The sequence below is a fragment of the Gymnoscopelus microlampas genome (genome assembly GCF_963454915.1).
Source record: "Gymnoscopelus microlampas genome assembly, chromosome: 20".
NCBI lineage: Eukaryota > Metazoa > Chordata > Actinopteri > Myctophiformes > Myctophidae > Gymnoscopelus > Gymnoscopelus microlampas.
Window position 1 is genome coordinate 13,625,416 of NC_139957.1, and position 26,236 is coordinate 13,651,651.

Below are 26,236 nucleotides of genomic sequence, written 5' to 3' on the forward strand. Positions count from 1 at the left end.
ACTACTTGCAACCACTATGGCAGTTGCAAGGACCTTTAAACGGTTCTGTTGCAAGGAGTTGCGACTAGTTGCATTGGTGTGGTTTGGCCTTTAGGTTGGCTGTTTTTTTTCTTCCCTAAAATGCAATTTGCCTAACTTCTGCTCTCGCACTGGCCGTTTTTCTGGCTTCCCCCTCCGCTCGCCTCTTTGTTACATCTTGTATGGGTGTATAGGAGTAAAGTATTTAGTTCTGGTTCCTCAGTCATTTATGTTTTATAGGTGTTTCTGCAAGCTTTGTATAACGTAGTGGTTCTACAAGCAAGCACATCAGTGCATGCAATGCAGGTGGTTTCAGAGAGTTACAGTACTTCTCTGATACAAGAGTTACAAGGTCCTATAAATTCATTGTGAAAACATTACAGCAATTCATTGATATAAAAATTAAGAAATGTACTTTTACTTTTACTTTTACTTGTACTTAAAGTATTTTTCAAAGCATGTACTTTGGAATACTTAAGTATATTTAAAAGCAATGACTGTTTTACTCTTACTTGAGTAACATTTTGACTGAGTTTGACCAAGAAGTATCTGTACTCAAGTACTGGGGTCGAGTACCTCGTCCACCTCTGCATATACGTTTAAAAAGGTAATGTGGCCTAGTTGCTTCTTTTGGGCTTGTTTTCCTAGACCTGGTTGCTTATTTCTCTCACAAAACCTGGCAACACTGGTGAGAGTGAGTGTGTGTGAGTGAGTGTGTGTGTGTGTGTGTGTGTGTGTGTGGCTGACGCAGTGCATCAGCACACACACATGCACATACACACTATGCAAATTGTTCTCATGTTCGCTGCTTCCAAAATGATTCTGAATTCAGGGCAACCCCTCATATCTCTCTCGGTCTTGTTTTCAGATGAGATGATTGTGAATATTATTTATTCAGCCAAAAAAAAAGAAAATGTGCAAATATTGACAAATAAAACAATGTCACTGAAATTGCGTTGTGATCACAGTGAAAGTGACAGTTGCAGTTGCATTACCACATTATCTGTAATGACAAATAATGTCAAAAATCAATGTAATATACAAAACAATCTCACAAAATCTGTATTGAAGCTGAATGCAACAGACTATAGCTCATTGATCCCTAAATTATAACTTCTAATAATTATTTGATTAAATACCTGTCAACATATTCACAATGCTGAAAAATAAGTGTTGTGATTTAGAATCCCTGCTGTGATCTTAAAATCTTTCTTCTATTACAGGTGGTCACAGGTGGTCATTCAGTTGAAACACTTATCTGTAAGCTAACAGCGCACTCTGAGAACAAAATGACCAGATAGTCTAGTCTCTGAAGACTCAGACATTTGTTAAGCACATAGAGAGAATATATACTCTTTATACAAAATATGAATTAAAGAAAATGAGGCAGCAACAGACCGATATAGTACAAAGTTCAAACTGTATTCTTGGCAACAGGCATGCAAGCTGCACCTTTATGCTACTCAAAGCCAAAGACTCAGGCAGCTGAGGAAATTAGAGGTGTCAGAGAAGGTCCTGAAGTCTTTCTACTCTTCCCAGGACCTACGAGTGTTGCGGAAGGTGGAGAGGTCAGCTGAGCCCACCACAGGGGGCTCTCTCCCGTCCTCCCAGGACATAATACGGCAGCAGGTGCTTGAGTAGGGCAAAAAGAATTATGAAGGACAAACATGCTTTGCCTGGTGGCACATTGCTGCAAAATAGACATGCACAGGAAGAAAGTCTAGTATGTCATAATGATACAATGTAGCCAGCAGCCTTCAACCCAGAGAGAATATACCCATAGAACCCTCTAGGCACGAAACACTCTTTCACTTTCAGTAGGCAATAGGCATACATCACTTTTTCACTTTTGGTAGGTAGGCATCACTTTCACTTTGAGATGGCATTCATCAGTCAACAATCAATAGAATCAAGAGTTCTTTATTTGTCATTTGTATGGGTACAAGCAGCGAAATATTGGTGAGATGTTGGTTCTGCAGAGACTATGCAAACACAACAATGCAACATAACATGCATCCTTCTCTCCTTCTTCACCCCTAAAATATTTTCATGCCTGACAGATGACAAGGAGAAAAGTACATATGCAAAATCATTGTCTATATGATTAACACACTAGAGTCATTAAGTATACGATGAGGTACAGATACTGGGATATGTCAACTGTTTAATTTGAATTCAGAAAGTTTGTTGCCACAAAAGGTAATTTCACAATGCATTTCCTTTGTACTTTGTGCCTCAGTAGATACAAACCAAGTTGAGGCTGTGGGTTGAATTGATACTTGCTAGTGGCTCAGCCAACTTAGAACACATACTGTACCTTATACAGTAGGCACAGACCTATTGTCTTGTTTGAGGCATGGGTTTGAGTTCACCAGCTCCTCTGCCTTTCATCCATTTGCTCTACATTGTGCTTCTTGTCATTATCTTGCTCCAAATGTTTTTATTAAAACCTCATCTGCATGGGTTATGTTATGGTAGTGGTACACAACCTTTAATAATGTTTTTCCCATTGGCAGGAAACAATGGGAGAGTCAGGGTCAAAAGTCTATTTATATTTTTCCTGGCAAACAGAAGTCCTTGTGCGGTGGATGCAGCAACAATGCTAAGCAGTGTCCTCAGGCATGGTTGCCCCTCTGTTTTGCCCTGTGTCTCTCTGCCTCAGAATTGTTGGCATTGTTAGCATAGGAAGGCCTTGTAGCAAAATTAAATTAAGTATAGAATTACATGATATAGCCAGGCAGTTACAAATTTGATGTGTATTGACAGACACTTGGTAGAACCTGTAGTTATTTTGTGAGACAAGACGCTATGCTGAATCCTAGAATAGTGAGTGGTGCAGAAGTTCCGTATCAGATTGTAGAACTGGTGAGTGTTAAGCCCAATTTCTTTGTCGCATGACAGTGTCGCTTGACAAAAACTGATTAAATCAGATATTTTAAGCAGGTGACATAAATTAGGTGTAAGTTCTACAAATACAAAACTGTGACTTCTACTTCCTTAGATACAGTACTACTGTACACTCATGAGAAATCTGATTAGTAGTTCCTCCTTGGGCACTACAGTAGATTCTAGAGAACATTGAGGACTAGTTATGTATTACTAGACCATACCCGTCGGCGCAGCGCATCCGTGGGGGGATATGCGCACATGATCTGGCAACCCGGGAGGCAGTTCGTCCCATAGCTGGGCAGCCCCGTAACCATGGCGACAGTGTTTGACACAAAAACGCTAATAAGAAGCTGAGATTTGATGAAATTGAAAAACGGGCTTCACAGTTGCGTTCAGATGGTAATGGTCGATGGCTGTGTGCAAAATCAGAGCAATTGGTCCAGCCAGTGAGGAGAACCGGGTGTCTTCACTCACGCACCACTACAGAGGTTACTAGAATTATAGTAGGATGCTCGACTAACAGCCAAGCACAGTGACGTCTTAATAACAGATAATAAAGTTGAGGGAAGGAAAGATACTGTACCACAGTAGTAGACACAATGTACTGTATAAATTAAACGGCGTCTCATAGTTCTTTAGATGTTACATAGCACATTTCGTACATCTTTGCATACATGTGCATAACCAACACAGGGAACAAATAGGTACAAGGAAGAAAATAGGTGTTTCAAGTTGAAACACATGGAATATTTTAATCAAGGGTTTCATTTTTCATTACATAAATGGTTGATAAACTCTTCTTCATCAGGAGTTTTGTACTTCAACAGTCATTTGTATAGGACACCATGCAACACCAGTCTAATTAAATGCAGAATTACAACTTGGTGGCTGCGAGTACACAGTCAGTACATGAGCATGTACAACATAGGGTTAGTACTTAAGTAGATATTACACTATTAGTTACATACTGTATTCCACAGCCATGTACAGTAACAGACAGTGGCTAGACATATGCATTACATATGCATTACACTGACTAATTGCTTTATTGTCCTCAACATCATTAAACACATTGAGCTACATTCTACACATGAAAGGCACTATAGAAATTAAGTTGATTATTATTATAATTACTGCATAGTGTGACCGCTGTAGCAGTTCCATAGATATTATTCTGTAGCCAAGAGCAGTGTCGGCCATCTTGTCCAATTTCTGGTTGTACACAGTAAAATCCTCAGTGTTAATTCATCCAAATGTAACCAAATGGACTTGTCCATTTGTACACTCTCCGAGTTAAATTAACTCTCAGGATTTTTCTGTGCAGAAGAAGACAGCGTGATAGATGGAGTTGCTAGTTGCTCCACAGCAGCCCTATAGATGGTCCACTGCAGCCTGCCTGGAGCAGTGACTGCTAGTTTCATAGATGTATCGTTACATGGTACGTAGGGGGAAGGGCCCTGCTGGATCTTATTACCAGCTGACTCCACCAGCTTTGCAACCGAGGGCTCTTTAAATACCGTCACTAAGATCAAAGTTATTTGACTCCGCTCTCATAACCAGCACACGAAACTTATCTCTTTGTTGTCAACTGGCCCCCGATGGCAAGCAGGGTTCACAGTTTCAGCAGACAATTTAGTTTCATAGCTACCAAAGTACTTTTTGTTTTATAATAGAAAAGACAGAAGCTGAGCTGGCTGCCTGCCAATCTGTCTAGGAGAAAATGACAGATTTACCAGCTACAGCTACAGACAAAAGTTTTCCAGGGTTCTGCTGGTGGCTAGCTTTTCGTTGGGATTCCGTGGGGCCATACTGGTTAAAGTGGCTGTCCTGTAATCTTGAAAGTCACAGGTCTGATCCCTGCAACAAGCAGTGTGTCCAAAATAGCTACTTGTCCTTTCGAAGACACTGAACTTCTACAAAGTAAAACCCTCAATGTAAAATAAATAGGCGAACATTCAGCAAAAAATATAGATCTACTAAACCACAAATGTTGCAAACTGTAGATGAGCTATTTTTGGTAAAGAGGTATGGTGTTGAGGTAAAAGGAGTGAACGTAGTGTAGACCCCTGGGGACCACAGTCAACTAAGTATGTATGTATGTAGTGGTCATCACTTCTACCATAAGGCAGTGGAAGTCTCAGCTGCAGTGGCTGAAGTACTTAATTTTGATTATCCTGTTGGCCAGACGCAGAGTTAAATGTACTTTTTTTTTTTCCCAGTGGAGCTGTCCCTTGAGTAGCATTTGTTGCAGGATGACAGTATTTTTCCACACGTTTGCTTTTGAATGTATTTTCTGTTCAGGGGTAGCAGAGCATACAGCAGCATAACAAATACCATATTTTCAATGCACCATCCTGCTCTTTCTGTGAATCCACAATTCCCACCCACCCAGTCCAAAAAGTCTGTCACTATATGTCCTCTCTCTGTCATGATATATATAAAGTGAAAACATCCATATCTTATAGTAGGGTGTATCAGCCTCTCTAACTCATGTACTCTTCCTGTCCCCCGCCACACACACCCCAGATCCATGTCTGTACATTCCCCGCTTCGCCCAGCTGCTGGAGTTTGGGGATAAAAACCGAGAGGTTACCATGACAGCACTGCGCCTCGTCCAGAGGATGAAGAGAGACTGGATGCACACCGGACGCAGGCCTGCTGGGCTGTGTGGTGCAGGTAACCATGACGGACACACTCTGAGGGGTTTGTGTGGAGCCAACTACACTTGTGAGGAGCGTCCTTTAGTTTGCATTCACCACATTCACTCCCTTTCCTCTGCCTCAGGGCCTCGCTGCTGCATGCCTAATCTAACCCTTACCTGAACTCTAAATCTAAGTCCTAGCCCTGAAATAGCTCCCAGAGAAGTGTGGACTGGCAAAATGTCCTCACTTTACAGGGTATTCATCGTCCCATTTTATGCTTTAAAACGTTATCAGATCGAAAATATCAGATCTACAAGCTTGTAGATCTGCTTTTAAATTAAAAATAAAAATCACTATATTATGGTCAAAATATATTTTGTCACAATATAGATATTGAGGTATTTTGTCAAAAATAATAATAATTTGATTTTGTCCATATCGGCCAAACCCTATAGCTTGAGGAACCGAATATAACATGTTAAATTCTGTCGCCCTATTACTTTGAATGGTGTCCACGTTCTCGATTGTGACACAACAACGCGCATACAGTCACAGATCAAAAAAATCACAGTGCTGTACTGCTGTGCAGGACTGGATGTTATGGGTAATTAACAGTTGTGGCTCGTGCCTGGAGATTTGCTGGTTTAAAGTGTCCGTACTGGCTGGGGAAAAAGATTTGGGTGGTCATTAAGTAACTATGTCTCCCATCGCTTTGTACTCCCTAACAACTCCTGTCAAAGTGCCCTTGAGCAATTTACCCCCAGCTGCTCCACAGAACTCATCAGTGGCAAACAGAGGAAGACTGTCCGATTGTCCTGGGCAAATGGTGAAGCTGTAATCAGGGCATTGCATCGCTGTCCAATCAAACTTTCCCCGGATACAGGGAGATTAGAAAATATATAATAATCATGGCAGCAATACAATGCAACCAACATACCGCTGTCAGGCAGAAACCGTGTATCCCCATATTTAATATTTTTGTTTTTTGTTTTTTCGTAAATTAATGCCAAGCGTGTCGCACAAAAGTACTGAATCTACAACCTCACAACGGGTCCAAGTGTTGTTAGCTTGTATTTTCACTATTTTTGAAAACGGTTGAAAGTGAAAATGAAAGAGGTTAAGTCTGTGGGTTTTATACATATTTCATTGATAAAGTATTAACAAGCTTGTGACTAAATGATAATTTGACATTTTTGTCCAAAGTAACTCTTTTGGACATACATGTTTTCCGCCGACAGCGACCATACAATGCCAGCAACGATGTCCTGAAATCAAATAACTTTCTTCCTCTGCCACGTGTCCGTTGGTGTGCCCAGTTTACTTTTCGGCTCGTCTCTGTTCCCTCGGCTGCATTGCCTGAATAATTAATTGATCATAAATTATTGAGGAGGATACACTTGCACACAGAGGAAGGCAAAGTTTGTTACCCTATATGATGGCAGTATCGCTGTCATTGGACCATTGTTTGCAAAGAAAAAAGTTTTCCGACAGTGAGGAGCTGAGGACAACCAGAGGAAGAGCTGAGAGGGAGATGGGGAGGCTGTGTCAGGAAGCCTGCTCAGTGCATCCATACATCCATCCATTTGAATCACTTTAACCCTATTTTGGGCATCTGGAGAGCAAATATCAAAAGCGTTAAAAGCGTTTCACAAATGATTTAAAGATAGCAGATCTACAAGCTTGCGACACATAGTGAGCTAGATTGGCTATTTTTGAACAAATTTGTCATGTCATGGGGGAACAACTTCAATTCAGTTTTGGAAAAAGGGCTAGCAGTTAGTGGTTAAACTTTCAATTTCAAGAAGAATGAGAAAGTCATGAAAATTGTAGCTAAGTGTTTCCTCCATGAAAACTGCAGCTTTAGTGTATGTTTGACAAAGCCGTCTGGACTAAAAGCAGGCCTCTACCATCCTGAGGGCTGTTAGGACTGCATGCAGAAGCAGGAGCACACATCCATCTTTTAAAAGGCTGTAGAGCGCAGCAAGGCTAATGACCATTATATAACTGTTATGCTTTAAGCCTTGCAGTGCAACATATTCCATCATATTAGTCCTGTAGTTCTTCTTGTCAAACTGTCTCCTCTGTGTTTTTGTATTGTGTGCTTCAGTTCTGTTGTGTTAGTGCTCTAACATGGCGTTTGCCATGTACTGTTGAGGCTGTGAGTTCAAATCCCATCAATTTCTCTAATGGCATCATACTGGCTAATTGAAGCAGAACCCCCCCCCCCCCCCCCCCCCTTTAAATAGCTAAATTATTCCTAACATGTATCCAAATCAGTCAAATTACTTAATGGCCCATTTGTACTCTGCATCTGCAGAGACTCTGCTTTGTTTGTTATTTTTGAATGTTTGAGCTGTTTCTGGGCATCAACCCTTTGGCTACGTACGAGGGATCATAACAGCTGAGAGGGAATTGATCATAAATGCGAGCATAGCACTGAAAAAAAAATGAAAATAACTCCACCTCGGAAACGTGAGTAAAACTGGGGTGCGCTTTCCCCTGTTTGCAAGAACTGAAGGAGGATGGGGAGGAAGAGTGACGCGTAGTTGGGCTCTTTTCTGTTGGACTTTACAAGTTGTGTTTACAAGCACCAAGCGTCAGAATGCTACTCAGTATAACAGCCTGAACCCCTGTCTGCTCACTCAGTCTTGAAAACATCATCTATAAATAGTACTTCAGTGGTTCTCAAATTGGAGTCCGGGCAGCCCCAGGGGTCCTTGAGGCGGTTACAAGGGGTCCCCAGCTAAATGTACCAATATAGAGCGTCGCAGTTCCGCCACTTCCTGGTGCCGAAAGTAAATACTCGATGCATTTTTCCCATTGACTTTTCCAAAAATATTTATATCAATCAATTTAAGCCTAGAATCAAGCCATCCAGGATCCTGGTGAATCATGACCATAAAACCTTTTTTTTCTGTGATTTTGGTTTTATTGTATATTTAATGATATGATATACTATATTTAATAAATACCCTTTGTTTTGCCGTTTTCATTTTTTTTTTTTTTCACAGAATCAAACGTTTTATGGTCATGATTCACCAGGATCCTGGATAGCTTGATTCTAGGCTTAAATTAATTTATATAAATATCTTTGTAAAAGTCAATGGGAAAAATGCATTGAGTATTTACTTCCTGCACCAGGAAGTCGGCGGGAACTGCGACGCTCTATAGCATCAAAAGCTATTTAACAACTTAAACTATGTATACATCTACAAGCTTCCAATTTTTTTTGGAAAAGTTTAACTTTGTATTTTATGAAAAGGTTTGAGAACCATTGCAGTGCATGACCACAAGTGTGTGTGTTCTAGAATCAGTGTTATGAAGACGGATCCTCATACATTTCCTAAATCAAACATGTTGTTTTGGGCAGTTTTTCCTTTGAGATTGAGATACAGATTATAGTGATACAGGAAGCTGAGAGCAGAGATGGGGAGCGATATGCAACACAAGTCTCCGGTCAGTGCCGAACTGTGGACGCCTCAACCACGTGGTCGAAGCACCATCCGGTCACCCATGCCCTTTAAATGTTGTTTCTTTTATACACATTTCATGCACAGCTGCATGTGCTTTACTAGAAAACAACCAAGATAAAAAAAAAAGAAACCAAAACAACAAATAAATGTGAGCAATAAGTAATACAGCTTTACAATGATAATAATCCATAGAAATAGATGACCTCCAGTTGCACTCCTGCATGCACAAGCACATGCACAAGCACATGCATGCACACACACGGTCGCACGCACAAGTACATCCACCCACACACATTGACACAGGCGCAAAGCTCACATTTGACCAAACACAAAAATGTAGTGAATGAAGGAAAGAAAGGGTTTTTTGTATGATCATTTTTTGAATGGGATGTTTTGATGTTCTCAGCTCTGCTAGTCGCTGCCCGCATGCATGATTTCCGACGGACCATGAAGGAAATAATCGGCGTGGTGAAGGTGTGTGAGGCCACACTGAGAAAGAGGTGAGTGATGTCACTGAAACAAAATCATTTCATTACACATTCATTCAAATGTCATCACTTCCCTTTTTAATTAACAACTTAAATGTTTACCTATTATAACTTTCCCAGAATTCAGACGCTAGGGTTCATGTGGTTAATAACTGTAGTAGTGCAATAGTTGCTGTTGCTGTTTTAGCACAAGTGTCAGTACACAGTTGATGTTTGTTATTGTTTTTAATTATGTGTATTGTACTTTAGAACTATAATTGTTTTACATGCTGTGATCACTGATCAGGGCGTCTTTGAAAAAGAGAGCTTGCTCTCAATGGTCTTCCTTGAATAAATAAAGGTCAAAGAAAGAAATCCTCCGTGTTAATTTAACTCAGAGCGTACAAATGGATAAGTAATCACTGAGGATGTTACTGTGTGGTAACATTATTTTAATATACTCTCTTAACAACTTTAAACCTCTAGACTTACAGTAGTAAACTGGACCTAATTTGGACCTGTACATGGACCGCCTTTTGCTCAAAAAGACAAATGCCTTGTGCCAAATATAGCTGATCTACAACCTCACAACGGGCCACGTTGCAACACGTTGTGAACTTGTAGATCTGCTACTTTTTGGCTAACTTTCCCCCCCCATGATATGGATGCTGGGGTTCAAGTGGTTAGACTTGATCTCACTACTTGGCTCTGTTATGTTACGTTCCCCTGGATTAGACTGACAGAGTTTGAGGACACACCCACCAGCGCCATGACCTTGGAAGAGTTCATGAATGCAGAACTGGACCAAGAGTGTGACCCGCCCTCCTTCCAAAATGGACTGAAGAAGAAGAAGATAAAGCAGGTACAGTTGATCTTGACAGGTGATGTACAAAGATGGATAAACACACAGAGAGGCAGATCTACAGCAGCCTTGAATTGACGAGGCCTGTATTGGATTGAGTAAGAAAATACAAGCTATCCATGTACTGTATAAACTTCCCTCATAAAAAACAATATTATTACGTTTTATGGTGTCTGGTGAGCCGGATCTAAACGATTTTATTTTAATTAATCAGTAATTCACTATTTAATCATACAGTACACTTTTTAGACTGACATGATGGTGGCAAGTTTACCTTTAGATATTTGTCTTGTATTTAAAGCTTTTTTTCCTACAGTATCAGACTTAAAATGGAAAGACAGTTAATTTGTAATGTAACCATAAGAAGTGAGGCTGGTACAAGTGCTAGCAAGTCAACTCATCCCCACAAATGTCTATGAAGGTAAATATGATGTGAGAACTTGAATAACAAAAACGTGTGTTTACATTTTTACTCATAGAAAATATTCAAACCCCTGTGTTCTGAATGTGAATTGCACTTGGATGTGAAAGTGAGAATGCTCTCTCACTTAAATATACCGTTGTATATTGTATATACCGTAAGTGCAAGTTTTGCAACACATTTATTGCAAGAAGTGCTGCAGAATTCAAGGCACAGAGATTCGTCACTTTGTGATGTGGGAGAGCACATTTTTGAAGTTGCAGTGAGCGATGGAAGAGGTTGTAAACACTGAGTTGTGGTTGCACTGGAAACTTGACTAAATTGAAAATATAGGCGCAAGCAGCAATGGATAAATCCAAGCACAGAAGAACATTATTTTGAGAGAGATGATTAAGAGGAAAAAGATGATAAAAATTAAGACGTTCAGAAGAAGATGATGAAGAAATATATATATATATATATATTTGGCTTTGCATTTCTTTTGCAATATATTTACCTTCATACACTTTCTGCATATACACGCAAACATACATACATACATGCAAACAAACTAGTGCAAGGTATTATCTGGTCTCCATGCAGTGCTTTATAGCATTAAAAGAACACCTTCGCCCACCAGCTTACAACGCAGGATAGTTGATACGACAGTAAGGCGATTTGAGCAACCCCCACCAATTCTGAACTCTGTGTGTTTGTCAGTAATTACTGTAACATGAAGTAACACCAGCCCACAATAAGACAAATCTCTTAGAAGAGGACAGTTCAAATGACATTCAGATGGGGAAATGTAGTTCTGCAAAATGTTTGTCAGTAAGTATCGTAAGTGTGTCGCTCACATCAAGGTACATCTCTTAAACATGTAACATAAATGCTGTTAAGATGTCTTTTGGGAAATATAGTTCTATACACTGAATTTGTCACTAAGTACTGCAATTGTGTGTCGCTCTGCCACATTGAATAATTATACGATAGATGGATAGATAGATGGATTGTTTAATGTCCTTCAAGAGGACTGGACACATACATACAGTACATATATACTGTGCATCTATACAAACCTTGACATACTTTTCATTTATTCAGACATGGGTACACACATCCTTTGCAGATGCTAAACTCCCTATGAGCCAGAACAAGATCCAGTATTGGAACTTTGCCATCCAGGCTCCTAAACTTTAGACGGTGTCCAAGTAGCTGAGGCTTGCAAAAGCACATCATTTTATTAAGCTTTTTATTTATTTTATATCTTCCTTACACTGCCTATTTCTCTGACTTGGTTGTGATGCATTTAGTGGCCTTCTTTTATTGTCTATTTAATTTGTTTTGTTAAAGTGTGTTGCACCAAAAGTGCCCAGCCCAGACACTGTAAGCCTACAATTTAGTATGTTCAACACATATAGTCATTTCATCACACAAACAGAAAGATCCAAAGTAATCACATATACAGTAAAAAAAAAAATGCCTGCCTACACTGTTTTTGTGGTATAAAATACACACACCAGCCTACACTATTTTACCTAGTCTTTTCCTTCAAGCCTTCTGTGTGAATCTATCCAAAACAAAAGCTTGCTCTTTGAAAAGACATGTCAACATACAGTATACCCTTCACCAGACCAAAATACATCACGTTTTTTGTGTGCACTTTTTCCAAACATTCCTTTTATCCATTACTTTATCTAGTGCAATGGAATATAAAATCTAATTAATCTATATCACAAACGGTACATAAACGTTGTTTTTCTGGGAAGTCTTTGCACTTTTTATCACACACTCTTTTTATTCACTTTTATTTATTCATTTATTCTGCTTTATTCTGTCTAGAAAACACATTATGTGTTAAATTGCTCTATACATAACGTTTTGGTGATGATTATTACATTTGATTCTATTAGAGTGATGAAAGGCTTACTGTAAATGCATCCACTGTCTTACTCACACCAGTCCATGATCTATGCTGGTCCTTCCTGTGAGATCATATTTAACCTTGTAACATCCCCTGCCCTGCGGTCACTATTTGATTATGATTATTATCTTTTCATTCCTTTCATTCAATTCCTCTCCCTTATCTGTCTGTCTCTTTCTTTCTCCTTCTCTCTAGCTGGAGGTTGAGCTGGAGAAGAAGATGGATGATGTACAAGGTATGAATGTGATATCCTTGTTGTGTTGCTACCGCTGCTGTAAAGGCAGCTCCAATTCCAGACTCCTTTCTCTTCTCTGTCTCTGTGAAGGTGATCAGCTTTTCATCTCCGCCAAACCCACACTTATATTGTACATGAAGTGGAAGTGAGGTGAAAAGCACTGTGTGGTTGGCTGGCACTCGCTTTTCATTTGAGCCAGACTTGCAAACACAAAAACTAGATCATGCCACCTGTTCAGCAAGTGATAAAGCAGCTAATCCTTATGTACAGTATGTGCTTTGCAACTTTTCTGTTTACACTCAACCCCTGTGGCGTCTACAAAAAGCTTTTTGGAGCTATTTTGACATACTCTGTTTGGAATGCTTGTTAGCAGCAAAATACTATTGACAGCTGACTCTGGAGTGAATTTACTGCAACTCCAAACGTACTTGAGCGATTCCAGCTTTTATAGATGAATAGATAAGCTGATCTGTCAGTTCTGCTGTATTTCATGTTAATGTTTTGTTTGTTTTTTCTCATTTCCCTTGACTCAACAGATGAAATTGAGGACTATCAGGATGAAATTGACACAGAACTGGAGAGATGCAGACCCAAGCTGAGAGGAGTGTACGCTGCATACACCAAAGAAGGTAAAACGCATAAATATACACGGTCAACAGGAAGAAATAACCACTTGGAATTTTACAATGCTGATTGTAAACTGATATCAGGACTTCATAGACTGTAAACTCAAATGTAGCCAACAGGTCCATTTGGTTCAATTTGTACACTCACAGTTACAAATGGATAAATGAACGCTGAGCATTTCATTGTGTAATAAGTTCTTTGCACTGTAAGTGTGGCATGTGTCCATCTATCTGTATTATTCTTAGCTCAGTGTTTCTCAAGTGGGTGGAAGATGGGGGAAACATTGTCACTGTGAAATGTAATAATAAATATTGTCAAACGTGTGGAGTGGACCTGCAAAAGTGTTAAAAAAAACAACAACTTTACTGCACAACTTATTGAATAGAAAGCAATTGCCTACATAGTACATACAGTTATGCTGTTTTATTTCAAACATAGACATCAAAACTGGATTTACTGAAATGCTATGCTATCTGCTCAGGAGTTACTAATTACCCATTTGTAATGTTCTATTCTTCAAAAGGTGGGTTATCCTTCATTCATAGCATCTGCATCATTTGCTAGCTATGGTTTTCTCTTATGCAGTTTTCTATGAACAATGTTGTAGTCCGGTACGTATAGGGATTCAGAAATCTAGGAAAAGGGGTACTGAACCACTGGCTTAGCTGAACGTCTGAATATTAAATGTAATTATTAAATTAAATAGGCAACGGTATGGTACCCATTCTTCTACAAGACTCCTGTAGTGCGGAGGGCTGCCCATCTCCCAAAGCAAGTTCAAAAGAACTCCTTTGAACTGCCACGTTCACTTGAACGCTATGTTGAGACGAAACGCCCAGTTACGCTGGGGACAATTCTGTTGACGTTGTATCACTGGCTGACGCTTTCAGTTTAAGATGTATGTGATCTGATGTAATTTCTCTCTAGTGTCTGTCATTGGGTGAAACATGTGTTCACTCTGAATTTGTGTCAGTCCTAGCTCTCACACACACCCACACATGCACGTCACGTGTCCACCTCTTTCTATCTGCTACACAAGATGTTCCCTTTATCAATTTCTCAACTCAATTTTCTTTTGTTTTGTCTTTCATTTTCCATTCCCCCCCCCTCTCCCTCTCACACACACACTTGCTGTAGTTGTATGAAGGGTCAATGATATGATTTGTTTCACTACTGTGTGAAAGCTATATAGGTCTGTATAGGAGTAACATGACTTCTACATGCGTGGTGTATCTCTCGCATTATATCTGCACTATATCTTCATGTTATATCTTTCACCTGTCTTGCCCACCCAACAATCTGTATAAAGTATAATGTATATCGTCTCTGTCGGGTGGAAAACCAAAACTCAAAGCTCAAAACAAGCTATCAGGGTGCTTTTTGAGCTTGCAGATCTGCTACTTTTGATGCTTTTGTGTGACGCTGTATTATGATCAAGTAGGGCATTAATTTACGGAAAAACACAAAAAAATAATATGGAGATGAGAGGTTTCTGCCCGACACCAATGATATATTATCTCTAATATTGCCCCTCTCTACCCAGACGCTTTCAACCCTGAAAACCAGCTCAATGATAACGACTCGTCCTCTGACGACATGGACCCGGAGGTGGATGAGGAGCTGCTTGCCGTGGCCAGACACTTTGGCAAGGAGTTGAGTGAGCTCACCATGGAGGCTCTGAAGAAACTGGAGGAGACACCAGCCAAGGGAGTGGAGGACGACCAGGAAATCTGCCGCCCGTCGTTGGAGTCCATCCTGGGGCCCATGCCCACAGCGGCCAGCCTGGGGCTCACAGAGAACATGGACTGCTTGGGAGAGGACAACGGTAAGAGGAGCTGGTGTTGTCGCCATTTAACATAAATGTCATTTTTTAGGTATAATACTCGTATATAATTTCATCAAATGCAGAGTTCTTAAAGTACTTGCTCACTATTTTTAGTACTAAGGGGATCTTTTACTTTTTATCAATACTGGCTTTTCGTTTCAAACCAGGCTTTCTGAAATAATGCACACACACAGCATCACACCTATTTCATTCTATTCAATTAATTATTTTTCATTATATTTATTTATTTTCATTTACTGTTTACTGCACGTAGTTGAGGCGAACAATACATGCGATTTTGTGAGCAGTTCACCAGATATGCGGAGGACAGATGTACACACAAGACTTGTGGAATTTATAGATAAATTATTATTTTGATCAGATAAGACATAATATATAGGGCTGAAATTTCAGACATCTCAAGGACCCTCCTTGCATATCAAGCAGCTGCATTTACCCTCAACAAGCTGTCTCAATTAATTACACATAATTATGACCAAACAGCTGTGTCCATGAAGTGACTTGGAAGGTGATTCCAGGTGAAAGCTGCAACCACTTATCAATTCCACCTGTTCAGTTCACTTCAGTCTAGAAAGCAACCTAATAGCCTTACGAGAAGAGACAAGTTAAACAGGGCTTTTTATATCCCTGTTTAAAGTGAGCTGTGGTTTGTCTAACAGGAGTTATGACAGCTTATTATGAAAGATGTTCTTATTCTGTGGATTCTGTGCTGACTGTGGCAGAATGTTGTTCTCTTGTAGCACATAAAATACAATGTAACACACCGCTGAGCAGGTAGTGCAAGATAATGCAAACACTAACAGTTTCTGGTTCACATATTTTGTTGGCAGGATGGCCAAGTCCCTGTCTTACTGTCTGGATTAAAGAATCCCCAAGAGTAAAGTATATATGTGTACAGTATATGGAAATATGTAAGTATGGATGATGTAATGTAGTCAAATCAATGTGTTTTTGAGTGGTGCCGAAGGCAACCACTCCTATACGTGGCTTTGTCTGTGTGTCCGTATGTATGTATGTATGTATGTCTGTATGTCCGTGTGTCCACCAAGCTAACATTGGTCAAGCATCACGTGACACGTGACAATATATTGAAAGGGTGTGCTTTGATTGGCTAGCGAGACGCATGACGAAATAGAGCCCTATAAATAGGTGTGTCACTTTGAAACATCATTTACATGTTTCAAAGTGACATCAGTGCCATCAGCCAAGCTAACATTGGACATGTTAGCTTGGCTGATTGAACATGTTAGCCAAGCTAAGCAAGGCACCACTCACTTCACACAGGGTGTGATTTATTTCTTAAGGCTGTCGGAAAATAAAATCTGGACTTCCACCCCAACCGGCGAGAACAATGTTACGTATTTCTGTGACTCTTTATGTATTAGTCCTCATTTACTCATGTGTTTAGCTTTAGCGTACCGTCACACATGCGCTTCGGAGGGGGAATAGCCAACGCATGCTAAGGTGTCAGACGCACAAATTACCCATGTTGTCTTGCGGATTGTGAGCAGCGCCGGTTTCATGGTGTGTAGCTTGTTTGACTTATGTTGCAGTGGTTGGCTCACAAAATGAAATCTACGAGCAAAATGGCTGCCAAGTGGGATCCATGACATGCTTCTTTCCTATTGGTTGAAGGCCAGTCAAAGTTTACCAATGTTGAACTACATGCTTCAGACTTGTTGAACGTGATGTGCGCCGTCAACGCACCACAACGGGAAGCTCCAACTCCTTTGCTCCCATAGAATGCAAGTGAATGGAATGCTTCTGACAGGGATGTGTGACCGTGCCCTTGTTGTTATAACTGTGCCCTTGCCCTTGTTTTGGTTAGCGGAACATAACAATTAGACAATTAGCAAAATATCCAGCTTTTGGGGAGAGAAAAAAATTGCTGTATAATGCCCAGTCATTATACTGTACATCACCTGAGATGTTCTTTTTTACTTAGAACAAGTTTAAAATAAGAATTGAATACTTTAAATACCAGCTAGATGTGCAACTGAAAAGCTTTTTTTTCAATGGTATTGGATGAAGAGAGAGAGGATTTTTGTCCAGCCAAGCAACTGCAACCAATGGGCAGGACTTGACAAAGTTGCAATTGATCTTCATGTGCAGAAGTCTTGATGGAGTGAACATAATGGAGGCATGTCGGCACTCAGAATGCTAGTTATTGGCATTTACCATGCTGGGAAAATGCAAATGCTGCTTTTAAAGAGTTACAGGAGCTGTGCTTTCAGTACACTTTGTATTTCCCATGTACCGTGGCATTGACTTTATTTTGGCAGCGACCTGTACTTTCCTCATAATTACATAGTCACGTGCAACTGTGTAATTATGTAGTGTAGTGGTTAAGACGTTTGCCTCTGGAACCACACACACTCCATGTGAAGGATTGAATCCTTCCACAGCATTTTCTCCTCAGCCTCTCCTACACTGCCTTCCTCTCAGCTTCCCTACTGTCTGTCTCTCCTGCACTGTCTTATTCTCAGCTTTCCTACTGTCTCTCCCACATTGTCTCCCTCTCAAGCTTTCCTACTTACTGTCTGTCTCCCCTACACTGTCTCCTTCTCAGTTTCCCTACTGTCTGTCTCTCCTACTCTGTACTGTATCTCTGACCTTTCCTACTCTCTCAATAAGGAAAACCTCTCCTACTTCTTGGAAAACTAAATAGCAGTGATTAACAGAGGCATTGACGGATGTGAAGTCTTCTCATGCACCTTGGTTTCGATGTATACTTTGTTTCCATGATTTACTAAGGTGTTTTCATTTAGTTTGGCAGATACATATAAACTCCCTTCATAATTACACCCTTATGTTGGTAAGCTGCTCTCCAGTCACCCTCCCTCTTCTCTCTTGCCGTCTCTGTTATGGGTATTGGAGGTATTGATGGCTGTGTGTGAGGTAGTGGTGTCATGTCAGTCAGTACATTTATCCTGAGGATGGCTGTTTTTTTATAACTCTGAGTGGGTGACTGGGAGTCATGGGAGGACGGGGTTGGGAAGGTGAAGTATGTTTTGATGGATGGAATGTGGGTTGGGGTGCGTGTGTCGGTAATTGTTAAAAGGACCATACTATAACAGAAAGGTCATGGGTTTGAGCCCTGTATGTAACACAAATGTATTGCCATCAATGGTGGATGATGATGGGTGTTTTTATGTCTGAGTGGTTGACTGGGGAGTCACAAGAGGACAGGGTTGGGAGGTGATGTGAGTTTTGATGGATGGAGAGGATGAGGAGAGCTTGTCTAATGGTTGGACAGTCCTGTAACTGAAAGGTTACAGGTCCAAGCCCCACAACAAGCAATTTTCTGTCCATCAATGTCCATATGTCCCGCCGTGCTGACGTGTCCTTGAGCTAGATTAAATCCTGCTGTAGAATCTAATTCACTGCAATTCAATCCATTAAGATAGGAGTAACAGCTTAAGGCCTCAAATGCAAATGAAAAGAGCTCCTCCTCTAATTTATAGCTCTCCATCTCCTTATTATACACAGTGGAAATGGGGATTTTCCCTTTCCATATCCCTCTGACACAGACATACACACACACACCCACTCATGTAGACAAATTATGAGGTCAGACTGCAGGGGCGCCGCTGGAGACCAGGTTGCGGTTAATCGCCTTGCTCAAGGGCAGTTCGACCGGGATGGACACGTTGGCTATCTTACAACCTTTCGCTCCACAGGATGATCCCTCGAGCAACCAGGCCACAGTGTGGCACCTCCCCAGTGTGGTCACACCGTCACCAAACCACCCATAAATGTGACAGAAATTTCCCAGAAGGCCTCTGACCTTAGGTTGTCCCAGACTCCCAGGGGGTGGGGAATGAGACGATGAGAGGGTGACAGAATAAAAAGAGATGCCATTAACAGATTGGACTGAATCATGGGCAGAGTGGTCTAGTTTTCTCTCTTTTTCGGTCTGTCCTTTAACAGAGTGACGTGAGGTTGAGTCATCTCAATAACATCTCAATGGATGGATCACCACCACAGACCCTGTGGTCTCCAGCGAAGAAAAGCGCGTTAGAACCTGGAAAATGGCACGTTTGTCCCCCTTTTCATTTTAGTGGTTGATGGAAGATCTGATGTCATTGGTAGGGAGGATGATAAGCAAAACCACTCATCTTCACTGTATGCGTGCGTGTGTGTGTGTGTGTGCACACGTATGCATGTTTGTATATAAGAACTGTATTGTCTCTCTGGTGTTTGTTTGTCTGCACTTTACTTTGTGTGTGTGTACTTTGTGTGTGAGTGTGTGTCTGTCTGTCTGTCTACACACAAATTCCCGTGACCAGTGCATGACGTGCCCGATTGTGTGTGCTGTGTATACAAGTCTGTGCACACTCATCATTTCCCTGCCTCTATGTGTTTGTCGTAGCGTCAGTTTGTCATGGAGCTGTATGCAGATGAGGCTTTGTTGGCGTGGGTGCAGCCAGTCAGCCAACCAGTCAGTCAGTCAGCCTGGCACGCATGCCGGCAGGCAGGCTGGCTGTGGTCGGGTTTTAGCTCTGGCTAATTGTGGTGGATCTGGGAGGGGCAGAGGTTCATTTGGACCCCCAGCTCAATCTTTGAAGTATTTAGTGAACTGGGTACCTTGTCATTAGGGCTGTGTCTTTCATCCATGTGCTGTGTGAGTGAGAGAGCAAGTGTGTGTGTGTGTGTGTGTGTGTATGTTTGTGTTAGCCATTTCGGACATTGTTAGTTTTGGGCAGGGAATGGGAGGAAGTGAAGGGGGTTGGGGGCTCTCTGTAATTTCGGAGTGTGACAGTGTTGCTTGCCAAAAATAACTGATTTCCTGCTTTAAAATGTATTTTTGGCGAGCGACACTGCCATATGACAATGTACAAACTTAAGCAAAGAGCAGATGTTAAATTAAAAGAGTGAGTGTGTTGGACAGGTCTGAAATCAGAAACACCTATGTACTGAAAGTATGTGGTTTATACATGCACCCAACATAACAAAGTATACGCGTGAACAAGACTTATAAAGTGCAAAAGGGACAATGTTGACCATACATTAGCTCAAAGTAGACAAAACTCAAGAGCGGGTGGATGGTGTGGTAGACAGCTGTGAGATATGAGTAGAGATCAGTCACTGTAATTCTATAGGTAAACTAATAGAGGGTATTTGCAGCTATATTACATGACACATATCCTAGTGCTTGTTTTGTTAAAATACTTTATTGGCAGTGGAAAAGCAAATAGCAATACATGGTATAACTTAGTCATACTTTTTCTTCTCCTTCCTTGTCCCCTTTCACCTCGTTTCAACCTGTAACCAAGTCGATAGGCTGTCGGGAGTGATGGCGTTTTCATTTACCCTGGCTGTCAAAAGCGCCTGCTCCACAGCACTCAGTCTACCAGCACCAGAAAAGGGTGGTGCATGTGAGTGTGATTCCCGGCACCTCCAGATGACTTTGTCACACCGCCTGGTCCACTGCCCAGGTCTTCTGGGAGCGCAGCCCTGTGCCATTAGAGGCGACATTGATTGAGGTTACAGTGTTTTTCAACGGAGCACTTAGCTCAATCAATGACAGTGGTTTTTGCTCTGACCTTAACTGGCTCACTATGCATCCACTGCAAAGCCACAGCTCTCACTTTTCTTGTCAGTTCTTGGCCGTTTTTCCTTTTTTCATTTACAAGAACGGACAGCATCTGGGGGAAACGATGGCTGTTTCAAAGTGGGGAATCAATGTTGTGGAGCAGTGTAGAAAAGAGCTATTCTTATTTTATGGCCGTTAGATTCACGGCTGAAAACCCTACCTACGCTGTTTCTCCCATCAAGGAGCCTTTGTCCTAAAAATAACAAAGAAAAACACCTCTTCCGTTCTTTTTCAAACTCTGAACATGAACTGCAATTACTGGAGTAAATCCTAGCTGTAAGCGTTGTGGGGCGCGGGGAGCTCCGCTTGACGGATCTGTGCGCTGACAGCATCTCTGCTGATTCAGTCGTTGTATTTCAGTCATGGGCAATGTGATATCTGCCCACAGAGGAGTCGTTCAAGGTTGAAGAAGACTCAAACTTTTGTCTCCATCAGCTTCAGTGAAAATACACTTAACCACTTAAACCCTATATACATACCCTGTACTTTGTGTACCCGAGTCCTCCAGGGGTCTATACTATCCCCCTCGTTTTTTCCATCTACACCAAATCTCTTTGCCTAAAATAGCCGATCTATAAGCTCACAAACATGACATGTTCAGCTTGTAGTTCAGCAATTTTTGTCGATTCTTTGCCCCATAATAGAAACGCTAGGGTTCAAGTGGTTAAACACTTTGTAGTCCCTGTGCAGGAATGTCTCTCATAGACCTGTGGTTCTCAAACTTTATTTACCAGTATACGGTATACCCACGTTGCAATGTTTTTTCAGCTGAGTATCCCCTTCACCATCGCAAACTGTTTTTGTTTGTCTTTTTTTGTTTGTCTTTTTCTTTGGTCCACTTATAGATTTTTATTTCTTTGCTTTAATATTCAAAACTCACTCAGGTCAGGTAAATTATGCAACATGGGATACATTATTCATAACCAATATCAGAAAAAAACAAAGAAAAATGTGAAACTTCCTTAGTACCCCTCAGAGTACCCAAAGTACCCTGATTTGAGATAGACTGTTTTTTTTTTAGATAGAAATCCGTGCAGAATATGATTGTACTGCCACATGACAGCAAGACAAGTAAAAACTGACAGCAAGACAATGCTCCTGTACATGAAAAACATGTTTTTAAAGCCCTCATGTCTTCAGAAAGGTTTAGGCTTAACAATAAAAATGACACCCATAAAGGCGAGCAGATGATATAATTATCACCTTCATTTTATTTCCTGAACTGTCAAAGAACGTTTCAGGACGAGATAAAAGTTTAAGTTATTTTTACTTCATCACTCATTCCTCGCACAGATGCTGCCATAACATTGTCTGTCAAGACGCACTTGAGCAAGGCACTCACTGTCACAACAATGAAAGAATAATCTGAATGTATATAACTTCTACATGTGATGCAGGACGTTGCTGAAAATGCATACTAAGAAAGAAAGAAAACACACCCCTAATTAAATATGGTGTTTCATTCATAATTGATTGTATTTTTATTCACACTGTCACACATTGGTTCATTCTGCTCATTTACACTCTTAACTCAGGACAGCTGGAGAGGCCCGGGTCGGTGGCTCCAATGGGAGAGCGGAGAAGAAGGGATGGTGGGGAATAAGATGGGAGAGCAGGAGGAAATGCGTGGGGCATGTTTACAGCTCCCCAGAGGGGTGGGGTGGGGGGTACAGTGGTGCTTGATGGACAGATGGCAGGATAGGACCTAACCCCTCCCAGGAGACAGGAGAGTGAATGAGTGATTAGAGAGGACAGGGGACGAGGGAGACAGACAGGCGGATAGACAGGCGATGGCGGCGCCGTGAGACAGGTGACACTGACAGGAGCTACAACAATCCAATGTTTATTTTAAAGGCGTCCCTCTCTCCGTGGACAGACAGTTGTATGTTTCCTGCCAGTCCCGTGCTCGTCTCCAATGTGTTCTGTCACACTGTGTTAGAATATGAGATAAAGTCTGTGTGTGTGTGGTGTGCACATACTGTACGTACATGAGCATGCACACTTTTGTTGGTGCGTGTGCTTTGTGCTTCGATGTGTATCGCTGTAGTAGAAGCAGCAACAGTAGCAGTGTCTGGCTTTTTCCCTGGGGTGTTTGTGTGTGTGTGTGTGTGTGTGTGTGTGTGTGAATTGAATTGTGTGTTTTTGCATCATAATGCTGAACCTGCAGTAGCTGCAGTGTCAGTGTCTCCCGGACAATATAGTTGCTGCCGGATCCCTCCAGTCGGAGCAGACAGCCGTGTGTTTGTGTGTGTGTGTGTGTGTGTGTGTGTGTGTGTGTGTGTGTGTGTGCGCGTGCGTGTCTCAGACATCCAGACATCGCTGCTGTGTTCCCAGTCTGCAGGCAGCTGTCAGCGCAGTGGGCTTTGATTGGAGCTGATGTGAGTCTTCTGGCCTGAGGAAAGGGAAGACGTTTTTCTCCCCAGTCTCCAGAACCTCCAGCCTGACTGGAGATGACGGCTACCGTTTACTGGCCGGGCCTTCTAGCTGTTATGTCACTCACACAACCACTTTATCCCCCTCATATGCTTTTTACATTAGCATTTTATCCCTCAGCCCTCCTTATCCAGATTGACTTACAGTGAGCAGGTAATTGTTAGCAGTTCACTCGCCTTGTTAAGATAACTCAGAGACTTATCCATTTGTTTACTTTTATATACTCTGAGTTACAAATGGATGAATTAACACAATAATTAGTAGGCGGCGAGAAGGGGAATGAAATGTGGCATTGGTCACGACTCGGGTTCAAACCCATGATGTCACCAGTATGTCAGTGCTTCATTCCCCGAGATAAACCTTTCCTTTTCTTGGGTAATGCTTCCTATTATCTCGTAATTGTTGCACCACATTACATCCGACCATTAGTGTCTCATAGATCAGAGATGTACCAATTTTTTCCTACGATGATTTAATTTAGAAGCAGGCAGCGGAGGCGCTGAGCCTGGGCTCCGAGTCGCGGTAGGCAGTCTGAATTTCATGAGACATGTTTTCTTACCGGACATCGGACTTTCCCAGCGCCCTTGGATCAATTCAAATCTCATTTCCCTCAAAGCTTTCGGTCAAGTTGACCTTCCTACACAGCAGCACGCCACAGGAGCCATGCACGGCCTGGGTGTCTGGCACAGGACGAAATCACTTGTAACTCGATCACCGTCTCGGTCATGGCATTGCCAGGAGGAGGATAATAATTCTCAAACCTACATAGAAAGACGGAAAACACCTGACAAAGACCCCAGATTGAACCATTAGTCTAAGTATGAAATAAATGTATATTTGGAACATTAAGCACTGTACAGTTTACTTTGTCATACAGCTAATAGCAACAATAGCCTATCTACAAGCTTGTAGATCTGCTACTTTCACCAACCTTCGCCTATAATTACATGTCCAAAATAGGGAGACCAGGTTGAAAGTGGTTAAATGTGCTGGATTTTACCCCTGCGTGCATTGTTGCCCATCTAGCTCACTGTCTTTATGTTGACGTGCGTCTAATTATCCCTTGAACAAAATTCTCTTAACCACAAAGGCTTGAATGAATGCTTCGGAAAGCCGATCCTACTCAGGTCAGCATTCCTGAATGGTAATTTGGCTGGTGCTGTTTAGAAGCGCTCCCATAGAATGTTTGATACTGTTTTCATGTAAATGGACAGTGGTTTGGTGCGTGAGATGCGCAGTCCCAGTTCATTACTATGGTAAAAGGCAACATTTGGCCCGGCATTCCTGTGGCACTTGTGTCTAACATTCCCTGTGTTTGAGTCTCATGCGCCGTCCACACATTAAACAAAGCTCATTTCCACGGCAACATTGTCCGAATTCTTTGGTAGCCATATTGGGCGTACCACAAGGGGATTACCATGATGAACCAGGAAGGGTTGTTCTCTGTTCTTTGAAGTTGTGCATGGTATGCGCCTCTATCTTCTGAATACGTGGTAATATGAGCCTCTTATGGTAGAAATTCAGACCATCAAGAGAAGATGATTTATTTATTAGGCTCCTGTGATGTGATGTACATTTTGAAAATGGATACATTTTGTAACGTTCAGCTTTGTAAAATAATTATTAGCAGTGATTCGTGACTGCAATATGTGCCCCGATTATGGTCTGCCTATCAGTTAGTGGCCAGTATTTAAAATCGTGATTAAACCGACTTTATTCAATATTTTCTAACTTGTAACATTTATTCTGCCTAATGATTGTGTTTAGTTTTTTTCCATCATCCATTATTTAGTTGTTTCTAATATTTCAAGTTCCATAGTAATGGCTCATTGATGCATACCAAACAACGTTATTATTACTTGGCTTATCGTGTTGTAATGACATTTCTAATTATAATTTAATGTAAAAGCAATTATTGCAGATCTATTCACTTACCAATCTCCAACCACGTATGAAAAGTGCTTCACAGACTTCACAGACTTCCTTCAAAGCTTCTCTACTTTTTTTTGTATTGTGTACTGTACCTCAACAGTGTATTGCTTAATTCATACTCCATTGTACCAACCGCCGAAAACAGGCAATCTACCAGCTCACAACACGTCTCACCACAACGCATTGTTGAGCTTGTAGATTGGCAGTTTTTGGCGAGCGACACCATCGTATGCCGAGGTATAAATCAGACTTATAAATGAAACTCCACTGTCTGTGCCTCCAAGCACTCCCTCCCACTAGGCCCCATGGACCCCCCCCCCCTCTCCTCTCCAACTCTCGCTCTGTGGAGGAGGAGGCCCGTGAAAGGAGCAGGTGGTTATGTGGGAGTGCACGGTGTCTGGGCTCCTCCAAGGTCATGGAGGTCAGGTTTTAATGGTGTGGCCCAGGCCGCCCGTGTCAGCGAGAATCTCACACTCTATTTATTGCCTCGCCTGGTCTGCTGAGCCCTACAGGGCAGAGCTGGCACACTCACTGTAACACTGGACTGGGTGTATTTTTAACAGGTTGGTCTAATGGGGTTGGCTGATGCGTTTAATGGTTAAGCAGACGTATACGTATTTTGAGATGACCCTATAACCAATGATGTATCAGGGCAATATGGCTCAAATGTAATCTGACATCATGATCATAATAAATCAGTGTGGCCTTTGATCAGACCGTAACACCAGCAATCATCAGACGTCTTGCGTCTTTATTTTTATGGCACGGTTCTGCAGGAGGCTGGCTGTCTATAAGAGGGTTGTGGTGTCGGTCTGGAGCTAATCTCGCAAATTGCTGGACCTAACTGTGCTCATATGCACACTTCCAGTAAGCCAAAAAAGTATACTTTCAC

General features: G+C 41.5%; 1 protein-coding gene across 2 annotated transcripts in view; it reads left to right on the forward strand.

Moving 5' to 3' along the window:
- Positions 1 to 26,236, forward strand: part of brf1a (BRF1 general transcription factor IIIB subunit a) — a 103,244-nt gene that overhangs the window by 35,707 nt on the left and 41,301 nt on the right. For both annotated transcript variants that reach the window (XM_084044815.1, XM_084044816.1), the window contains exons 7-12: positions 5,434 to 5,583; positions 9,429 to 9,522; positions 10,225 to 10,351; positions 12,871 to 12,910; positions 13,447 to 13,539; positions 15,081 to 15,362. In XM_084044815.1, coding sequence (XP_083900941.1) covers positions 5,434 to 5,583; positions 9,429 to 9,522; positions 10,225 to 10,351; positions 12,871 to 12,910; positions 13,447 to 13,539; positions 15,081 to 15,362 — 786 coding nt within the window. The remainder of the gene's footprint in view (positions 1 to 5,433; positions 5,584 to 9,428; positions 9,523 to 10,224; positions 10,352 to 12,870; positions 12,911 to 13,446; positions 13,540 to 15,080; positions 15,363 to 26,236) is intronic.